The sequence below is a fragment of the Somniosus microcephalus genome, unplaced genomic scaffold (assembly GCF_052327205.1).
Source record: "Somniosus microcephalus isolate GS21.2 unplaced genomic scaffold, FLI_Smic_1.0 unresolved_chr7, whole genome shotgun sequence".
In the NCBI taxonomy this organism is placed as follows: Eukaryota; Metazoa; Chordata; class Chondrichthyes; order Squaliformes; family Somniosidae; genus Somniosus; species Somniosus microcephalus.
In genome coordinates this window covers 25,517,592-25,538,730 of record NW_028225185.1, presented here as the reverse complement: position 1 = coordinate 25,538,730, position 21,139 = coordinate 25,517,592, and the positions used below count along the sequence as shown (strand labels likewise).

The 21,139-nt window shown below is 62.2% G+C and overlaps 1 protein-coding gene across 2 annotated transcripts in view; it reads left to right on the top strand.

Annotated features, from left to right (window-relative positions):
- The first annotated feature begins 9,405 nt into the window (after positions 1 to 9,405).
- Positions 9,406 to 21,139, top strand: part of LOC147086640 (adiponectin receptor protein 1-like) — a 66,842-nt gene continuing 55,108 nt past the window's right edge. The window contains exons 1-2 of one of the 2 annotated variants that reach the window (XM_085978779.1): positions 9,406 to 9,547; positions 20,293 to 20,517. In XM_085978779.1, the coding sequence (XP_085834905.1) occupies positions 20,395 to 20,517 (123 nt within the window). In that variant the 5' untranslated portion in view covers positions 9,406 to 9,547; positions 20,293 to 20,394. The other variant, XM_085978780.1, reaches the window with a different exon arrangement.

Genomic DNA, 21,139 nt, shown 5'->3' with positions numbered 1-21,139 from the left:
CCCTGACCCAATGATGGACACGCCCCTGACCCAATGATGGACACGCCCCTGACCCAATGATGGACACGCCCCTAACCCAATGATGGACACGCCCCTGACCCAATGATGGACACGCCCCTGACCCAATGATGGACACGCCCCTGACCCAAAGATGGACACGCCCCTGACCCAATGATGGACACGCCCCTGACCCAATGATGGACACGCCCCTGACCCAATGGGGAGACGCCCCTGACCCAATGATGGACACGCCCCTGACCCAATGATGGACACGCCCCTGACCCAATGATGGACACGTCCCTGACCCAATGATGGACACGCCCCTGACCCAATGATGGACACGCCCCTGACCCAATGATGGACACGGCCCTGACCCAATGATGGACACGCCCCTGACCCAATGATGGACACGCCCCTGACCCAATGATGGACACGCCCCTGACCCAATGATGGACACGCCCCTGACCCAATGATGGACACGCCCCTGACCCAATGATGGACACGCCCCTGACCCAATGGGGACACGCCCCTGACCCAATGATGGACACGCCCCTGACCCAATGGGGAGACGCCCCTGACCCAATGATGGACACGCCCCTGACCCAATGATGGACACGTCCCTGACCCAATGATGGACACGTCCCTGACTCAATGATGGACACGCCCCTGACCCAATGATGGACACGCCCCTGACCCAATGATGGACACGGCCCTGACCCAATGATGGACACGCCCCTGACCCAATGATGGACACTCCCCGGACCCAATGATGGACACGCCCCTGACACAGTGATGGACACGCCCCTGACCCAATGATGGACACGCCCCTGACCCAATGGGGACACGCCCCTGACCCAATGGGGACACGCCCCTGACCCAATGATGGACACGCCCCTGACCCAATGATGGACACGCCCCTGACCCAATGATGGACACGCCACTGACACAGTGATGGACACGTCCCTGACCCAATGATGGACACGTCCCTGACCCAATGATGGACACGCCCCTGACCCAATGATGGACACGCCCCTGACCCAATGATGGACACGCCCCTGACCCAATGATGGACACGCCCCTGACCCAATGATGGACACTCCCCTGACCCAATGATGGACACGCCCCTGACCCAATGATGGACACGCCCCTGACCCAATGATGGACACACCCCTGACCCAATGATGGACACGCCCCTGACCCAATGATGGACACGCCCCTGACCCAATGGGGACACTCCCCTGACCCAATGATGGACACGCCCCTGACCCAATGTTGGACACGCCCCTGACCCAATGATGGACACGACCCTGACCCAATGATGGACACGCCCCTGACCCAATGATGGACACGCCCCTGACCCAATGATGGACACGCCGCTGACCCAATGGGGACATGCCCCTGACCCAATGATGGACACGCCCCTGACCCAATGATGGACACGTCCCTGAACCAATGATGGACACGTCCCTGACCCAATGATGGACACGCCCCTCACCCAATGATGGACACGCCGCTGACCCAATGGGGACATGCCCCTGACCCAATGATGGACACGCCCCTGACCCAATGACGGACACGCCCCTGACCCAATGATGGACACGCCCCTGACCCAATGATGGACACGCCCCTGACCCAATGATGGACACGCCCCTAACCCAATGATGGACACGCCCCTGACCCAATGATGGACACGCCCCTGACCCAATGATGGACACGCCCCTGACCCAATGATGGACACGCCCCTGACCGAATGATGGACACGCCCCTGACCCAATGATGGACACGCCCCTGACCCAATGGGGAGACGCCCCTGACCCAATGATGGACACGCCCCTGACCCAATGATGGACACGCCCCTGACCCAATGATGGACACGTCCCTGACCCAATGATGGACACGCCCCTGACCCAATGATGGACACGCCCCTGACCCAATGATGGACACGGCCCTGACCCAATGATGGACACGCCCCTGACCCAATGATGGACACGTCCCTGACCCAATGATGGACACGCCCCTGACCCAATGATGGACACGCCCCTGACCCAATGATGGACACGCCCCTGACCCAATGATGGACACGCCCCTGACCCAATGATGGACACGCCCCTGACCCAATGGGGACACGCCCCTGACCCAATGGGGACACGCCCCTGACCCAATGATGGACACGCCCCTGACCCAATGATGGACACGCCCCTGACCCAATGATGGACACGCCCCTGACCCAATGATGGACACGTCCCTGACCCAATGATGGACACGTCCCTGACTCAATGATGGACACGCCCCTGACCCAATGATGGACACGCCCCTGACACAGTGATGGACACGCCCCTGACCCAATGATGGACACGCCCCTGGCCCAATGATGGACACTCCCCGGACCCAATGATGGACACGCCCCTGACACAGTGATGGACACGCCCCTGACCCAATGATGGACACGCCCCTGGCCCAATGATGGACACTCCCCGGACCCAATGATGGACACGCCCCTGACCCAATGATGGACACGCCCCTGACCCAATGATGGACACTCCCCGGACCCAATGATGGACACGCCCCTGACACAGTGATGGACACGCCCCTGACCCAATGATGGACACGCCCCTGACCCAATGATGGACACGCCCCTGACCCAATGATGGACACGCTCCTGACCCAATGGGGACACTCCCCTGACCCAATGATGGACACGCCCCTGACCCAATGATGGACACGCCCCTGACCCAATGATGGACACGCCCCTGACCCAATGATGGACACGCCCCTGACCCAATGATGGACACGCCCCTGGCCCAATGATGGACACGCCCCTGACCCAATGATGGACACGCCCCTGACCCAATGATGGACACGCCCCTGACACAGTGATGGACACACCCCTGACCCAATGATGGACACGCCCCTGGCCCAATGATGGACACGCCCCTGGCCCAATGATGGACACGCCCCTGACCCAATGATGGACACGCCCCTGACCCAATGATGGACTCGCCCCGACCCAATGATGGACATGCCCCTGACCCAATGATGGACACGCCCCTGACCCAATGATGGACACGCCCCTGACCCAATGATGGACACGTCCCTGACCCAATGATGGACTCGCCCCTGACCCAATGATGGACACGTCCCTGACCCAATGATGGACACGCCCCTGACCCAATGATGGACACGCCCCTGACCCAATGATGGACACGCCCCTGACCCAATGATGGACACGCCCCTGACCCAATGATGGACACGCCCCTGACCCAATGTTGGACACGCCCCTGACCCAATGGGGACACGCCCCTGACCCAATGATGGACACGCCCCTGACCCAATGATGGACACGCCCCTGACCCAATGATGGACACGCCCCTGGCCCAATGATGGACACGCCCCTGACCCAATGATGGACACGCCCCTGACCCAATGATGGACACGCCCCTGACCCAATGATGGACACGCCCCTGACCCAATGGGGACACGCCCCTGACCCAATGATGGACACGCCCCTGACCCAATGATGGACACGCCCCTGGCCCAATGATGGACACGCCCCTGACCCAATGATGGACACGCCCCTGACCCAATGATGGACACGCCCCTGACCCAATGATGGACTCGCCCCTGACCCAATGATGGACTCGCCCCTGACCCAATGGGGACACGCCCCTGACCCAATGATGGACAGGCCCCCGACCCAATGATGGACACGTCCCTGACCCAATGATGGACTCGCCCCTGACCCAATGGGGACACGCCCCTGACCCAATGATGGACAAGCCCCTGACCCAATGATGGACTCGCCGCTGACCCCATGATGGACACGCCCCTGACCCAATGATGGACACGCCCCCGAGCCAATGATGGACACGCCCCTGACCCAATGATGGACACGCCCCCGAGCCAATGATGGACACGCCCCTGACCCAATGATGGACACGCCCCTGACCCAATGATGGACACGCCCCTGACCCAATGATGGACACGCCCCTGACCCAATGGGGACACGCCCCTGACCCAATGATGGACACGCCCCTGACCCAATGATGGACACTCCCCTGACCCAATGATGGACACGCCCCTGACCCAATGATGGACACGCCCCTGACCCAATGGGGACACTCCCCTGACCCAATGATGGACACGCCCCTGACCCAATGATGGACACGCCCCTGACCCAATGATGGACACGCCCCTGACCCAATGATGGACACGCCCCTGGCACAATGATGGACACGCCCCTGACCCAATGATGGACACGCCCCTGACCCAATGATGGACACGCCCCTGACCCAATGATGGACACGCCCCTGGCCCAATGATGGACACGCCCCTGACCCAATGATGGACACGCCCCTGACCCAATGATGGACACGCCCCTGACCCAATGATGGACTCGCCCCTGACCCAATGATGGACTCGCCCCTGACCCAATGGGGACACGCCCCTGACCCAATGATGGACAGGATCCCGACCCAATGATGGACACGTCCCTGACCCAATGATGGACTCGCCCCTGACCCAATGGGGACACGCCCCTGACCCAATGATGGACAAGCCCCTGACCCAATGATGGACTCGCCGCTGACCCCATGATGGACACGCCCCTGACCCAATGATGGAAACGCCCCCGAGCCAATGATGGACACGCCCCTGACCCAATGATGGACACGCCCCCGAGCCAATGATGGACACGCCCCTGACCCAATGATGGACACGCCCCTGACCCAATGATGGACACGCCCCTGACCCAATGATGGACACGCCCCTGACCCAATGGTGGACACTCCCCTGACCCAATGATGGACACGCCCCTGACCCAATGGGGACATGCCCCTGACCCAATGGGGACACGCCCCTGACCCAATGGGGACACGCCCCTGACCCAATGATGGACACGCCCCTGACCCAATGATGGACACGCCCCTGACCCAATGATGGACACGCCCCTGACCCAATGGGGACACGCCCCTGACCCAATGGGGACACGCCCCTGACCCAATGATGGACACGCCCCTGGCCCAATGGGGACACGCCCCTGACCCAATGATGGACACGCACCGACCCAATGGTGGACACGCCCCTGACCCAATGATGGACACGCCCCTGACCCAATGATGGACACGCACCTGACCCAATGGGGACACGCCCCTGACCCAAAGATGGACACGCCCCTGACCCAATGATGGACACGCCCCTGACCCAATGGGGAGACGCCCCTGACCCAATGATGGACACGCCCCTGACCCAATGATGGGCATGCCCCTGACCCAATGATGGAGACGCCCCTGACACAATGATGGACACGCCCCTGACCCAATGATGGACACACCCCTGACCCAATGATGGACTCGCCCCTGACCCAATGATGGAGACGCCCCTGACACAATGATGGACACGCCCCTGACCCAATGATGGACACGCCCCTGACCCAATGATGGAGACGCCCCTGACACAATGATGGACACGCCCCTGACCCAATGATGGACACACCCCTGACCCAATGATGGACACGCCCCTGGCCCAATGATGGACACGCCCCTGACCCAATGGGGAGACGCCCCTGACCCAATGATGGACACGCCCCTAACCCAATGATGGGCATGCCCCTGACCCAATGATGGAGACGCCCCTGACACAATGATGGACACGCCCCTGACCCAATGATGGACACGCCCCTGACCCAATGGGGAGACGCCCCTGACACAATGATGGACACGCCCCTGACCCAATGATGGGCATGCCCCTGACCCAATGATGGAGACGCCCCTGACCCAATGATGGACGCTCCCCTGACCCAATGATGGACACGCCCCTGACCCAATGGGGACACGCCCCTGACCCAATGGGGACACGCCCCTGACCCAATGGGGACACGCCCCTGACCCAATGATGGACACGCCCCTGACCCAATGATGGACTCGCCCCTGACCCAATGATGGACACGCCCCTGACCCAATGATGGACACGCCCCTGACCCAATGATGGACACGCCCCTGACCCAATGATGGACACGACCCTGACCCAATGATGGACACGCCCCTGACCCAATGATGGACTCGCCCCTGACCCAATGATGGACACGCCCCTGACCCAATGATGGACACGCCCCTGGCCCAATGATGGACACGCCCCTGACCCAATGATGGACACGCCCCTGACCCAATGATGGACACGCCCCTGACCCAATGATGGACTCGCCCCTGACCCAATGATGGACTCGCCCCTGACCCAATGGGGACACGCCCCTGACCCAATGATGGACAGACCCCCGACCCAATGATGGACTCGCCCCTGACCCAATGATGGACTCGCCCCTGACCCAATGGGGACACGCCCCTGACCCAATGATGGACAGACCCCCGACCCAATGATGGACACGCCCCTGACCCAATGATGGACAGACCCCCGACCCAATGATGGACACGCCCCTGACCCAATGGGGACACGCCCCTGACCCAATGGGGACACGCCCCTGACCCAATGATGGACACGCCCCTGACCCAATGATGGACACGCCCCTGACCCAATGATGGACACGCCCCTGACCCAATGATGGACACGCCCCTGACCCAATGATGGACTCGTCCCTGACCCAATGATGGACACGCCCCTGACCCAATGATGGACACGCCCCTGACCCAATGGGGACACGCCCCTGACCCAATGATGGACTCGTCCCTGACCCAATGATGGACTTGTCCCTGACCCAATGATGGACAAGCCCCTGACCCAATGATGGACTCGCCGCTGACCCAATGATGGACACGCCCCTGACCCAATGATGGACACGCCCCTGACCCAATGATGGACACCACCCTGACCCAATGATGGACACGCCCCTGACCAAATGATGGACACGCCCCTGACCCAATGATGGACACGCCCCTGACCCAATGATGGACACTCCCCTGACCCAATGATGGACACGCCCCTGACCGAATGGGGACACGCCCCTGACCCAATGATGGACACGCCCCTGACCCAATGATGGACACGCCCCTGACCCAATGATGGACACGCCCCTGACCCAATGATGGACACGCCCCTGACCCAATGGGGACACGCCCCTGACCCAATGGGGACACGCCCCTGACCCAAAGATGGACACGCCCCTGACCCAATGATGGACACGCCCCTGAACCAAAGGGGACACGCCCCTGACCCAATGGGGACACGCCCCTGACCCAATGATGGACACGCCCCGACCCAATGATGGACACGCCCCTGACCCAATCATGGACACGCCCCTGACCCAATGGTGACACGTCCCTGACCCAATGGGGACACGCCCCTGACCCAAAGATGGACACGCCCCTGACCCAATGATGGACACGCCCCTGACCCAATGATGGACACGCCCCTGACCCAATGATGGACACGCACCTGACCCAATGATGGAAACGCCCCTGACCCAATGATGGACACGCCCCTGACCCAATGATGGACACGCCCCTGACCCAATGGTGACACGCCCCGACCCAATGGGGACACGTCCCTGACCCAATGGGGACACGCCCCTGACCCAAAGATGGACACGCCCCTGACCCAATGATGGACACGCCCCTGACCCAATGATGGACACGCACCTGACCCAATGATGGAAACGCCCCTGACCCAATGATGGACACGCCCCTGACCCAATGATGGACACACCCCTGACACAATGATGGACACGCCCCTGACCCAATGATGGACACGCCCCTGAGCCAATGATGGACACTCCCCTGACCTAATGATGGACACGCCCCTGACCCAATGGGGACACGCCCCTGACCCAATGGGGACACGCCCCTGACCCAATGATGGACACGCCCCTGACCCAAGGATGGACACGCCCCTGACCCAATGATGGACACGCCCCTGACCCAATGGGGACACGCCCCTGACCCAATGATGGACACGCCCCTGACCCAATGATGGACACGCCCCTGACCCAAAGATGGACACGCCCCTGACCCAATGATGGACACGCCCCTGACCCAATGATGGACACGCTCCTGACCCAATGATGGACACGCCCCTGACCCAATGATGGACATGCCCCTGACCTAATGGGGACACGCCCCTGACCCAATGGGGACACGCCCCTGACCCAAAGATGGACACGCCCCTGACCCAATGATGGACACGCCCCTGACCCAAAGATGGACACGCCCCTGACCCAATGATGGACACGCCCCTGACCCAATGATGGACACGCCCCTGACCCAAAGATGGACACGCCCCTGACCCAATGATGGACACACCCCTGACCCAATGATGGACTCGCCCCTGACCCAATGATGGACTCGCCCCTGACCCAATGATGGACATGCCCCTGACCCAATGATGGACTCGCCCCTGACCCAATGATGGACATGCCCCTGACCCAATGATGGACACGCCCCTGACCCAATGATGGACTCGCCCCTGACCCAATGATGGACTCGCCCCTGACCCAATGATGGACATGCCCCTGACCCAATGATGGACTCGCCCCTGACCCAATGATGGACATGCCCCTGACCCAATGATGGACACGCCCCTGACCCAATGATGGACTCGCCCCTAACCCAATGGGGACACGCCCCTGACCCAATGATGGACTCGCCCCTGACCCAATGATGGACATGCCCCTGACCCAATGATGGACTCGCCCCAACCCAATGATGGACACGCCCCTGACCCAATGATGGACTCGCCCCTGACCCAATGATGGACACGCCCCTGACCCAATGATGGACATGCCCCTGACCCATTGGGGAGATGCCCCTGACCCAATGATGGACACGACCCTGACCCAATGATGGACTCGCCCCTGACCCAATGATGGACATGCCCCTGACCCAATGATGGACACGCCCCTGACCCAATGATGGACACGCCCCTGACCCAATGATGGACACGCCCCTGACCCAAAGATGGACACGCCCCTGACCCAATGATGGACACGCCCCTGACCCAATGATGGACGCGCCCCTGACCCAATGTTGGACACGGCCCTGACCCAATGGGGACGCGCCCCTGACCCAATGATGGACACGCCCATTTTCTGCTTCTTCTGCCAATGAGGACCCTGTTAAATGACCTAATTTTGCCTGCTCGCCCCGCTATTGGCTGTCACACCCGTCAGTAACAGCGCGGTCCCGCCCCCATTATCTAGTTTGGTTTTTGATTGGACGGACGTGACATGATCCCGCCCCCTCTCAGCTCACTGTCCTTGTTGGCCAACCGGAGGCTCGGTCCCGCCCCGCTGTGCCGCAGCCATTGGCGGAGGCGCCTGTCCGTTAGCCGAGTCCTCGCTTCTGATTGGGCGGCGCGCGTTTGTTGTTTGGGAACCGTTTTCGAAGCCCCGCCCCCCCTCCGCCGCTACCGCTCGCCGATTGGATAACTCGCCTGTCGCTAGGCGGGAGGGCCGGTCGGCGATTGGTCGGCGCGGCGTCCGTCAAGGGGAAGCGCCGCCGGCTGATTGGTCGGAGCCGCACTGGCGAGAGTTGAGGTGCGTGTTTGAGGCGGGCCTCGGGCTGCGGGCTCTCGGCCGCCGGCTGCGGGCACCGGATCCGCCTCGGTAAGGCCCCGGCTCTTCACCCATTCCCAGTGCACTTCCCCCCCCCCCCCCCCCCCGTTACCTGCGGGCAGATGATTGACAGCAACTCCATCCAATCAGGTGCCGGCTTACGCCTTTCACCCACGGGTTCCAACCAATGGCGGGTGGGGAGGGGGCGGGACTTGGAGTGATTGACCGGCCTGCAGCCAATAGCGAGTTAGAAGGGGCGGAGACGTTCTTGTGGGCGTGGAGGGGACGGGGCCATGGCAAGGGGGCGTGGCCATTACTGGGGGGAGGGGCCATGGCTAGGGGGCGGGGCATCGGGTAAAGCTCACCTGGGGAGGGGCATCGGGTAAAGCTCACCTGGGGAGGGGGCATCGGGTAAAGCTCACCTGGGGAGGGGGCATCGGGTAAAGCTCACCTGGGGAGGGGCGTCGGGTAAAGCTCACCTGGGGAGAGGCATCGGGTAAATCTCACCTGGGCAGGGGGCATCGGGTAAAGCTCACCTGGGGAGGGGGCATCGGGTATAGCTCACCTGGGGAGGGGGCATCGGGTAAAGCTCACCTGGGGAGGGGCATCGGGTAAAGCTCACCTGGGGAGGGGCATCGGGTAAAGCTCACCTGGGGTGGGGCATCGGGTAAAGCTCACCTGGGGAGGGGGCATCGGGTAAAGCTCACCTGGGGAGGGGGCATCGGGTATAGCTCACCTGGGGAGGGGGCATCGGGTAAAGCTCACCTGGGGAGGGGCATCGGGTAAAGCTCACCTGGGGAGGGGCATCGGGTAAAGCTCACCTGGGGAGGGGCGTCGGGTAAAGCTCACCTGGGGAGGGGCATCGGGTAAAGCTCACCTGGGGAGGGGCGTCGGGTAAAGCTCACCTGGGGAGGGGCGTCGGGTGAAGATCACCTGGGGAGGGGCATCAGGTAAAGCTCACCTGGGGAGGGGCATCTGGTAATGTTCACCTGGGGAGGGGGCATTGGGTAAAGCTCACCTGGGGAGGGGCGTCAGGTAAAGCTCACCTGGGGAGGGGCGTCAGGTAAAGCTCACCTGGGGAGGGGGCATCGGGTAAAGCTCACCTGGGGAGGGGGCATCGGGTAAAGCTCACCTGGGGAGGGGGCATCGGGTAAAGCTCACCTGGGGAGGGGCGTCGGGTAAAGCTCACCTGGGGAGGGGCATCGGGTGAAGCTCACCTGGGGTGGGGCATCGGGTAAAGCTCACCTGGGGAGGAAACATCGGGTAAAGCTCACCTGGGGAGGGGCGTCAGGTAAAGCTCACCTGGGGAGGGGCATCGGGTAAAGCTCACCTTTGGAGGGGGCATTGGGTAAAGCTCACCTCGGGAGGGGCATCGGGTAAAGCTCACCTGGGGAGGGGTATCGGGTAAAGCTCACCTGGGGAGGGGCATCAGGTAATGTTCACCTGGGGAGGGGGCATCAGGTAAAGCTCACCAGGGGAGGGGCATCGGGTAATGTTCACCTCGGGAGAGGGCGTCGGGTAAAGCTCACGTGGGGAGGGGGCGTCGGGTAAAGCTCACCTGGGGAGGGGCATCGGGTAAAGCTCACCTGGGGAGGGGCATCGGGTAAAGCTCACCTGGGGAGGGGGAATCGGGTAAAGCTCACCTGGGGAGGGGCATCGGGTAAAGCTCACCTGGGGAGGGGGCATCGGGTAAAGCTCACCTGGGGAGGGGGCATCGGGTAAAGCTCACCTGGGGAGGGGCGTCAGGTAAAGCTCACCTGGGGAGGGGGAATCGGATAAAGCTCACCTGGGGAGGGGCAACGGGTAAAGCTCACCTGGGGAGGGGGCATTGGGTAAAGCTCACCTGGGGAGGGGCGTCAGGTAAAGCTCACCTGGGGAGGGGCGTCGGGGAAAGCTCACCTGGGGAGGGGATTCAGGTAAAGCTCACCTGGGGAGGGGCGTCGGGTAAAGCTCACTTGGGGAGGGGCATCGGGTAAAGCTCACCTGGGGAGGGGGCATCGGGTAAAGCTCACCTGGGGAGGTGGCATTGGGTAAAGCTCACCTGGGGAGGGGCGTCAGGTACAGCTCACCTGGGGAGGGGGCATCGGGTAAAGCTCACCTGGGGAGGGGCGTCGGGTAAAGCTCACCTGGGGAGGGGCATCGTGTAAAGCTCACCTGGGGATTGGGCATTGTGTAAAGCTCACCTGGGGAGGGGGCATCGGGTAAAGCTCACCTGGGGAGGGGGCATCGGGTAAAGCTCACCTGGGGAGGGGGCATCAGGTAAAGCTCACCTGGGGAGGGGCATCAGGTAAAGATCACCTGGGGATTGGGCATCGGGTAAAGCTCACCTGGGGAGGGGCGTCGGGTAATGCTCACCTGGGGAGGAAACATCGGGTAAAGCTCACCTGGGGAGGGGCGTCAGGTAAAGCTCACCTGGGGAGGGGGCGTCGGGTAAAGCTCACCTGGGGAGCGGGCATCGGGTAAAGCTCACCTGGGGAGGAGCATCGGGTAAAGCTCACCTGGGGAGGAAACATCGGGTAAAGCTCAGCTGGGGAGGGGCGTCAGGTAAAGCTCACCTGGGGAGTGGGCATCGGGTATAGCTCACCTGGGGAGGGGGCATCGGGTAAAGCTCACCTGGGGAGGGGCGTCGGGTAAAGCTCACCTGGGGAGGGGCATCGGGTAAAGCTCACCTGGGGAGGGGCATCGGGTAAAGCTCACCTGGGGAGGGGGGTCAGGTAAAGCTCACCTGGGGAGGGGCATCGGGTAAAGCTCACCTGGGGAGGGGGCATTGGGTAAAGCTCACCTCGGGAGGGGCATCGGGTAAAGATCACCTGGGGATGGGGCATCGGGTAAAGCTCACCTGGGGAGGGGGCACTGGGTAAAGCTCGCCTGGGGAGGGGCATCGGGTAAAGCTCACCTGGGGGAGGGGGATTGGGTAAAGCTCACCTGGGGAGGGGCATCGGGTAAAGCTCACCTGGGGAGGGGGCATTGGGTAAAGGTCACCTCGGGAGGGGCATCGGGTAAAGCTCACCTCGGGAGGGGCATCGGGTAAAGCTCACCTGGGGAGGGGGCATCGGGTAAAGCTCACCTGGGGAGGGGCATCAGGTAAAGATCACCTGGGGATGGGGCATCGGGTAAAGCTCACCTGGGGAGGGGTGTCGGGTAAAGCTCACCTGGGGAGGGGCGTCGGGTAAAGCTCACCTGGGGAGGGGCGTCGGGTAAAGCTCACCTGGGGAGGGGGCACCGGGTAAAGCTCGCCTGGGGAGGAGCATCGGGTAAAGCTCACCTGGGGAGGGGCATCGGGTAAAGCTCACCTGGGGAGGGGTATTGGGTAAAGCTCACCTGGGGAGGGGGCATCGGGTGAAGCTCACCTGGGGAGGGGCATCGGGAAAAGCTCACCTGGGGAGGGGGATCGGGTAAAGCTCACCTGGGGAGGGGCATCGGGTAATGTTCACCTGGGGAGGGGGCTTCAGGTAAAGCTCACCTGGGGAGAGGCATCGGGTAAAGCTCACCTGGGGAGGGGCATCGGGTAAAGCTCACCTGGGGAGGGGCATCGGGTAAAGCTCACCTGGGGAGGGGCATCGGGTAAAGCTCACCTGGGGGAGGGGGCATCGGGTAAAGCTCACCTGGGGAGGGGCATCGGGTAAAGCTCACCTGGGGAGGGGGATCGGGTAATGTTCACCTCGGGAGAGGGCATCAGGTAAAGCTCACCTGGGGAAGGGGATCGGGTAAATCTCACCTGGGGAGGGGCATCGGGCAATGTTTACCTGGGGAGGGGCGTCGGGTAAAGCTCACCTGGGGAGGGGCATCGGGTAATGTTTACCTGGGGAGGGGGCGTCGGGTAAAGCTCACCTGGGGAGGGGCCGTCGGGTAAAGCTCACCTGGGGAGGGGCATCGGGTAAAGCTCACCTGGGGAGGGGGCATCGGGTAAAGCTCACCTGGGGAGGGGGCATCGTGTAAAGCTCACCTTGGGCGGGGCTTCGGGTAAAGCTCACTTGGGGAGGGGGCATCGGGTAAAGCTCACCTGGGGAGGGGGCGTCAGGTAAAGCTCAACTGGGGAGGGGCAACGGGTAAAGCTCACCTGGGGAGGGGGCATTGGGTAAAGCTCAGCTGGGGAGGGGCGTCAGGTAATGCTCACCTGGGGAGGGGGCATCGGGTAAAGCTCACCTGGGGAGGGGGCATTGGGTAAAGCTCACCTGGGGAGGGGCGTCAGGTAAAGCTCACCTGGGGAGGGGCGTCGGGTAAAGCTCACCTGGGGAGGGGCGTCAGGTAAAGCTCACCTGGAGAGGGGCATCGGGTAAAGCTCACCTGGGGAGGGGGCATCGGGTAAAGCTCACCTGGGGAGGGGGCGTCGGGTAAAGCTCACCTGGGGAGGGGCATCGGGTAAAGCTCACCTGGGGAGGGGAATCGGGTAAAGCTCACCTGGGGAGGGGCAGCGGGTAAAGCTCACCTGGGGAGGGGCATCAGGTAAAGGTCACCTGGGGAGGAAACATCGGGTAAAGCTCAACTGGGGAGGGGCATCGGGTAAAGCTCACCTGGGGAGGGGCATCGGGTAAAGCTCACCTGGGGAGGAAACATCGGGTAAAGCTCACCTGGGGAGGGGGCATCGGGTAAAGCTCACCTGGGGAGGGGCAGCGGGTAAAGCTCACCTGGGGAGGGGCATCAGGTAAAGGTCACCTGGGGAGGGGGAATCGGGTAAAGCTCACCTGGGGAGGGGCATCGGGAAAAGCTCACCTGGGGAGGGGGCATCAGGTAAAGCTCACCTGGGGAGGGGGCATCGGGTAAAGCTCACCTGGGGAGGGGCATCAGGTAAAGTTCACCTGGGGATGGGGCATTGGGTAAAGCTCACCTGGGGAGGGGCGTCGGGTAAAGCTCACCTGGGGAGGGGCATCGGTTAAAGCTAACCTGGGGAGGGGGCATCGGGTAAAGCTCACCTGGGGAGGGGCATCGGGTAAAGCTCACCTGGGGAGGAGCATCGGGTAAAGCTCACCTGGGGAGGAGCATCGGGTAAAGCTCACCTGGGGAGGGGCATCGGGTAAAGCTCACCTGGGGAGGAAACATCGGGTAAAGCTCAACTGGGGAGGGGCATCGGGTAAAGCTCACCTGGGGAGGGGCATCGGGTAAAGATCACCTCGGGAGGAAACATCGGGTAAAGCTCACCTGGGGAGGGGGCATCGGGTAAATCTCACCTGGGGGAGGGGCATCAGGTAAAGCTCACCTGGGGGAGGGGCGTCAGGTAAAGCTCACCTGGGTAGGGGCATCAGGTAAAGCTCACCTAGGGAGGGGGCATCGGGTAAAGCTCACTTGGGGAGCGGCGTCGGGTAAAGCACACATGGGGAGGGGCATCGGGTAAAGCTCACCTGGGGAGGGGCATCGGGTAAAGCTCACTTGGGGAGGGGGCATCAGGTAAAGCTCACCTGGGGAGGGGGCATCGGGTAAAGCTCACCTGGGGAGGGGCATCAGGTAAAGCTCACCTGGGGATGGGGCATCGGGTAAAGCTCACCTGGGGATGGGGCATCGGGTAAAGCTCACCTGGGGAGGGGCGTCGGGTAAAGCTCACCTGGGGAGGGGCGTCGGGGAAAGCTCACCTGGGGAGGGGGCATCGGGTAAAGCTCACCTGGGGAGGAGCATCGGGTAAAGCTCACCTGGGGAGGGGCATCGGGTAAAGCTCACCTAGGGAGGAAACATCGGGTAAAGCTCAACTGGGGAGGGGCATCGGGTAAAGCTCACCTGGGGAGGGGCATCGGGTAAAACTCACCTGGGGAGGGGCATCGGGTAAAGCTCACTTGGGGAGCGGCGTCGGGTAAAGCTCACCTGGGGAGGGGGCATCGGGTAAAGCTCACTTGGGGAGGGGCATCGGGTAAAGCTCACCTGGGGAGGGGCATCGGGTAAAGCTCACTTGGGGAGGGGGCATCGGGTAAAGCTCACCTGGGGAGGGGCATCGGGTAAAGCTCACCTGGGGAGGAAACATCGGGTAAAGCTCACCTGGGGCGGGGGCATCAGGTAAAGCTCACCTGGGGAGGGGCATCAGGTAAAGCTCACCTGGGGAGGGGGCATCGGGTAAAGCTCACCTGGGGAGGGGCATCGGGTAAAGCTCACCTGGGGAGGGGCATCAGGTAAAGCTCACCTAGGGAGGGGGCATCGGGTAAAGCTCACCTGGGGAGGGGCATCGGGTAAAGCTCACCTGGGGGAGGGGGATTGGGTAAAGCTCACCTGGGGAGGGGCATCGGGTAAAGCTCACCTGGGGAGGGGGCATCGGGTAAAGCTCACCTGGGGAGGGGCATCGGGTAAAGCTCACCTGGGGAGGGGCATCGGGTGAAGCTCACCTGGGGAGGGGCATCGGGTAAACCTCACCTGGGGAGGGGGCATCGGGTAAAGCTCACCTGGGGAGGGGCATCAGGTAAAGCTCACCTAGGGAGGGGGCATCGGGTGAAGCTCACCTGGGGAGGGGCATCGGGTAAAGCTCACCTGGGGAGGGGCATCGGGTAAAGCTCACCTGGGGAGGGGCATCGGGTAAAGCTCACCTGGGGAGGGGGCATCGGGTAATGTTCAGCTGGGGAGGGGCATCGGGTAAAGCTCACCTGGGGCGGGGCATCGGGTAAAGCTCACCTGGGGAGGCAACATCGGGTAAAGCTCACCTGGGGAGGGGGCATCGGGTAAAGCTCACCTGGGGAGGGGCATCGGGTAAAGCTCAACGGGGAGGGGGCATCGGGTAAAGCTCACCTGGGGAGGGGCATCGGGTAAAGCTCACCTGGGGAGGGGCATTGGGTAAAGCTCACCTGGGGAGGGCGCATCGGCTAAAGCTCACCTGGGGAGGGGGCATCGGGTAAAGCTCACCTGGGGAGGGGCGTCGGGTAAAGCTCACCTGGGGAGGGGGCATCAGGTAAAGCTCACCTGGGGAGGGGGCATCGGGTAAAGCTCACCTGGGGAGGGGGCATCGGGTAAAGTTCACCTGGGGAGGGGCATCGGGTAAAGCTCACCTGGGGAGGGGGCATCAGGTAATGCTCACCTGGGGAGGGGGCATCAGGTAATGCTCACCTGGGGAGGGGCGTCGGGCAAAGCTCACCTGGGGAGGGGGCATCGGGTAAAGCTCACCTGGGGAGGGGCGTCGGGAATGCTCACCTGGGGAGGGGCATCGGGTAAAGCTCACCTGGGGAGAGGCATCGGGTAAAGCTCACCTGGGGAGGGGCGTCGGGTAAAGCTCACCTGGGGAGGGGCGTCGGGTAAAGCTCACCTGGGGAGGGGCATCGGGTAAAGCTCACCTGGGGAGGGGCATCGGGTAAAGCTCACCTGGGGAGGGGCATCGGGTAAAGCTCACCTGGGGAGGGGCATCAGGTAAAGCTCACCTGGGGAGGGGGCATCGGGTAAAGCTCACCTGGGGAGGGGCATCAGGTAAAGCTCACCTGGGGAGGGGGCATCGGGTAAAGCTCACCTGGGGAGGGGCATCGGGTAAAGCTCACCTGGGGAGAGGCATCGGGTAAAGCTCACCTGGGGAGGGGCATCAGGTAAAGCTCACCTGGGCAGGGGGCATCGGGTAAAGCTCACCTGGGGAGGGGCATCAGGTAAAGCTCACCTGGGGAGGGGGCATCGGGTAAAGGTCACCTGGGGAGGGGAATCGGGTAAAGCTCACCTGGGGAGGGGCATCGGGTAAAGCTCACCTGGGGAGGGGCCGTCGGGTAAAGCTCACCTGGGGAGGGGGCATCGGGTAAAGCTCACCTGGGGAGGGGGCATCGGGTAAAGCTCACCTGGGGAGGGGCGTCGGGTAAAGCTCACCTGGGGAGGGGCATCGGGTAAAGCTCACTTGGGGAGAGGGCATCAGGTAAAGCTCACCTGGGGAGGGGGCATCGGGTAAAGCTCACCTGGGGAGGGGCATCAGGTAAAGCTCACCTGGGGAGGGGGCATCGGGTAATGCTCACCTGGGGAGGGGCATCGGGTAAAGCTCACCTGGGGAGGGGCATTGGGTAAAGCTCACCTGGGGAGGGGCATCGGGTAAAGCTCACCTGGGGGAGGAGCATTGGGTAAAGGTCACCTGGGGAGGGGCATCGGGTAAAGCTCACTTGGGGAGGGGGCATCGGGTAAAGCTCACCTGGGGAGGGGCATCGGGTAAAGCTCACCTGGGGAGGGGCATCGGGTAAAGCTCACCTGGGGAGGGGCATCGGGTAAAGCTCACCTGGGGAGGGGCATCGGGTAAAGCTCACCTGGGGAGGGGGGTCAGGTAAAGCTCACCTGGGGAGGGGCATCGGGAAAGCTCCCTGGGGAGGGGGCATCGGGTAAAGCTCACCTGGGGGGGGGAATCGGGTAAAGCTCACCTGGGGAGGGGCATCGGGTAAAGCTCACCTGGGGAGGGGGCATCGGGTAAAGCTCACCTGGGGGGGGAATCGGGTAAAGCTCACCTGGGGAGGGGCATTGGGAAAGCTCACCTGGGGAGGGGCATCGGGTAAAGCTCACTTGGGGAGGGGGCATCAGGTAAAGCTCACCTGGGGAGGGGCATCGGGTAAAGCTCACCTGGGGAGGGGCATCAGGTAATGCTCACCTGGGGAGGGGCGTCGGGTAAAGCTCACCTGGGGAGGAGCGTCGGGTAAAGCTCACTTGGGGAGGGGGCATCAGGTAAAGCTGACCTGGGGAGGGGTGTCGGGTAAAGCTGACCTGGGGAGGGGCATCGGGCAAAGCTCACCTGGGGAGGGGCATCGGGTAAAGCTGACCTGGGGAGGGGCATCGGGCAAAGCTCACCTGGGGAGGGGGATCGGGTAAAGCTCACCTGGGGAGGGGGATCGGGTAAAGCTCACCTGGGGAGGGGCATCGGGTAAAGCTCACCTGGGGAGGGGGGTCAGGTAAAGCTCACCTGGGGAGGGGCATCGGGAAAGCTCCCTGGGGAGGGGGCATCGGGTAAAGCTCACCTGGGGGGGGGAATCGGGTAAAGCTCACCTGGGGAGGGGCATCGGGTAAAGCTCACCTGGGGAGGGGGCATCGGGTAAAGCTCACCTGGGGGGGGAATCGGGTAAAGCTCACCTGGGGAGGGGCATTGGGAAAGCTCACCTGGGGAGGGGCATCGGGTAAAGCTCACTTGGGGAGGGGGCATCAGGTAAAGCTCACCTGGGGAGGGGCATCAGGTAAAGCTCACCTGGGGGGGGAATCGGGTAAAGCTCACCTGGGGAGGGGGCATCGGGTAAAGCTGACCTGGGGAGGGGCATCGGGCAAAGCTCACCTGGGGAGGGGGCATCGGGTAAAGCTCACCTGGGGAGGGGGCATCAGGTAAAGCTCACCTGGGGAGGGGCATCAGGTAAAGCTCACCTGGGGAGGGGCATCAGGTAATGCTCACCTGGGGAGGGGCGTCGGGTAAAGCTCACCTGGGGAGGAGCGTCGGGTAAAGCTCACTTGGGGAGGGGGCATCAGGTAAAGCTGACCTGGGGAGGGGTGTCGGGTAAAGCTGACCTGGGGAGGGGCATCGGGCAAAGCTCACCTGGGGAGGGGCATCGGGTAAAGCTCACCTGGGGAGGGGGATCGGGTAAAGCTCACCTGGGGAGGGGCATCGGGTAAAGCTGACCTGGGGAGGGGCATCGGGCAAAGCTCACCTGGGGAGGGGCATCGGGTAAAGCTCACCTGGGGAGGGGGATCGGGTAAAGCTCACCTGGGGAGGGGCATCGGGTAAAGCTCACCTGGGGAGGGGCGTCGGGTAAAGCTCACCTGGGGAGGGGGCATCAGGTAAAGCTCACCTGGGGAGGGGCATCAGGTAAAGCTCACCTGGGGAGGGGCATCAGGTAAAGCTCACCTGGGGAGGGGCATCGGGTAAAGCTCACCTGGGGAGGGGCATCGGGTAAAGCTCACCTGGGGAGGGGCATCGGGTAAAGCTCACCTGGGGAGGGGCATCAGGTAAATCTCACCTGGGGAGGGGCATCGGGTAAAGCTCACCTGGGGAGGGGTGTCGGGTAAAGCTCACCTGGGGAGGGGCGTCGGGTAAAGCTCACCTGGGGAGGAGCGTCGGGTAAAGCTCACCTGGGGAGGGGCATTGGGTAAAGCTCACCTGGGGAGGGGGCATCGGGTAAAGCTCACCTGGGGAGGAAACATCGGGTAAAGCTCACCTGGGGAGGGGCATCGGGTAAAGCTCACCTGGGGAGGGGCATCGGGTAAAGCTCACCTGGGGAGGGGCATCAGGTAAAGCTCACCTGGGGAGGGGCATCGGGTAAAGCTCACCTGGGGAGGGGCATCGGGTAAAGCTCACCTGGGGAGGGGGCATCGGGTAATGTTCACCTGGGGAGGGGCATCGTGTAAAGCTCACCTGGGGAGGGGCATCGGGTAAAGCTCACCTGGGGCGGGGCATCGGGTAAAGCTCACCTGGGGAGGGGGCATCGGGTAAAGCTCACCTGGGGAGGGGCGTCGGGTAAAGCTCACCTGGGGAGGGGCATCGGGTAAAGCTCACCTGGGGCGGGGCATCGGGTAAAGCTCACCTGGGGAGGGGGCATCGGGTAAAGCTCACCTGGGGAGAGGCATCGGGTAAAGCTCACCTGGGGAGGGGGCATCGGGTAAAGCTCACCTGGGGAGGGGGCATCGGCTAAAGCTCACCTGGGGAGGGGCATCAGGTAAAGCTCACCTGGGGAGGGGGCATCGGGTAAAGCTCACCTGGGGAGTGGCATCAGGTAAAGCTCACCTGGGGAGGGGGCATCGGGTAAAGCTCACCTGGGGAGGGGCATCGGGTGAAGCTCACCTAGGGAGGGGCGTCGGGTAAATCTCACCTGGGGAGGGGCATCAGGTAATGTTCACCCATTGACGGAGCGAGTGAGTGACTGACACTCTGACTGCCGATTCATGCTCCCTTACAGAAGACGCGATGAGGCCAGGAGGGAAGGACGTTCCTGGACAGTTTGAAGAGTAAAGCCTGCGTCTGGGTCCAAGCAGCCCGACCTCGCTACCGTGCTCTCGCCATGTTCACCACCAGCCCGGCCCACCTGGGCACCTGGGCAACTTCTAAGAGCAGGAGAGGCCAGAGGGAGCCGGAATGTGCTGCCCTTGGCCTGTTACAAGACGGGGAGGAGCGCCTGAAATGTGTGAGTAATTGTTGCAAATCTCTCTTCCTGAATATAGCACCTCCCGTGCCCTGTGGGTGCTGTGTGTGTGTCTAAATGGGAGCACGATCCCCTGTTACAGTGCGATATCAGCGTGCTGCAGTATTGACAACATAAATAGGAGCAGGAGTCGGCCATTCGGCCCCTCGAGCCTGCTCCGCCATTCAATGAGATCACGGCTGATCATCGACCTCAACTCCACTTTTCCGCCCGATCCCTCGATTCCCCGAGAGTCCAAAAATCTCTCGATCTCAGCCTTGAATATACTCAACGACTGAGCCTCCACAGCCCTCTGGGGCAGAGAATTCCAAAGATTCACCGCCCTCTGAGTGAAGAAATTCCTCCTCATCTCAGTCCTAGATGCAGGAAGGATGTTCCCGATGGCGGGGGAGTCCAGAACCAGGGGTCACAGTCTAAGGATAAGGGAAGCCATTTAGGACAGAGATGAGGAGGGATTTCTTCACCCAGAGAGTGGTGAACCTGTGGAATTCTCTACCACACAAGGCAGTGGAGGCCAATTCATTAAATATATTCAAGAAGGAGTTGGATATATTTCTTGAGGCTAAAGGGATCAAGGGATATGGGGAGAAGGCAGGGACAGGGT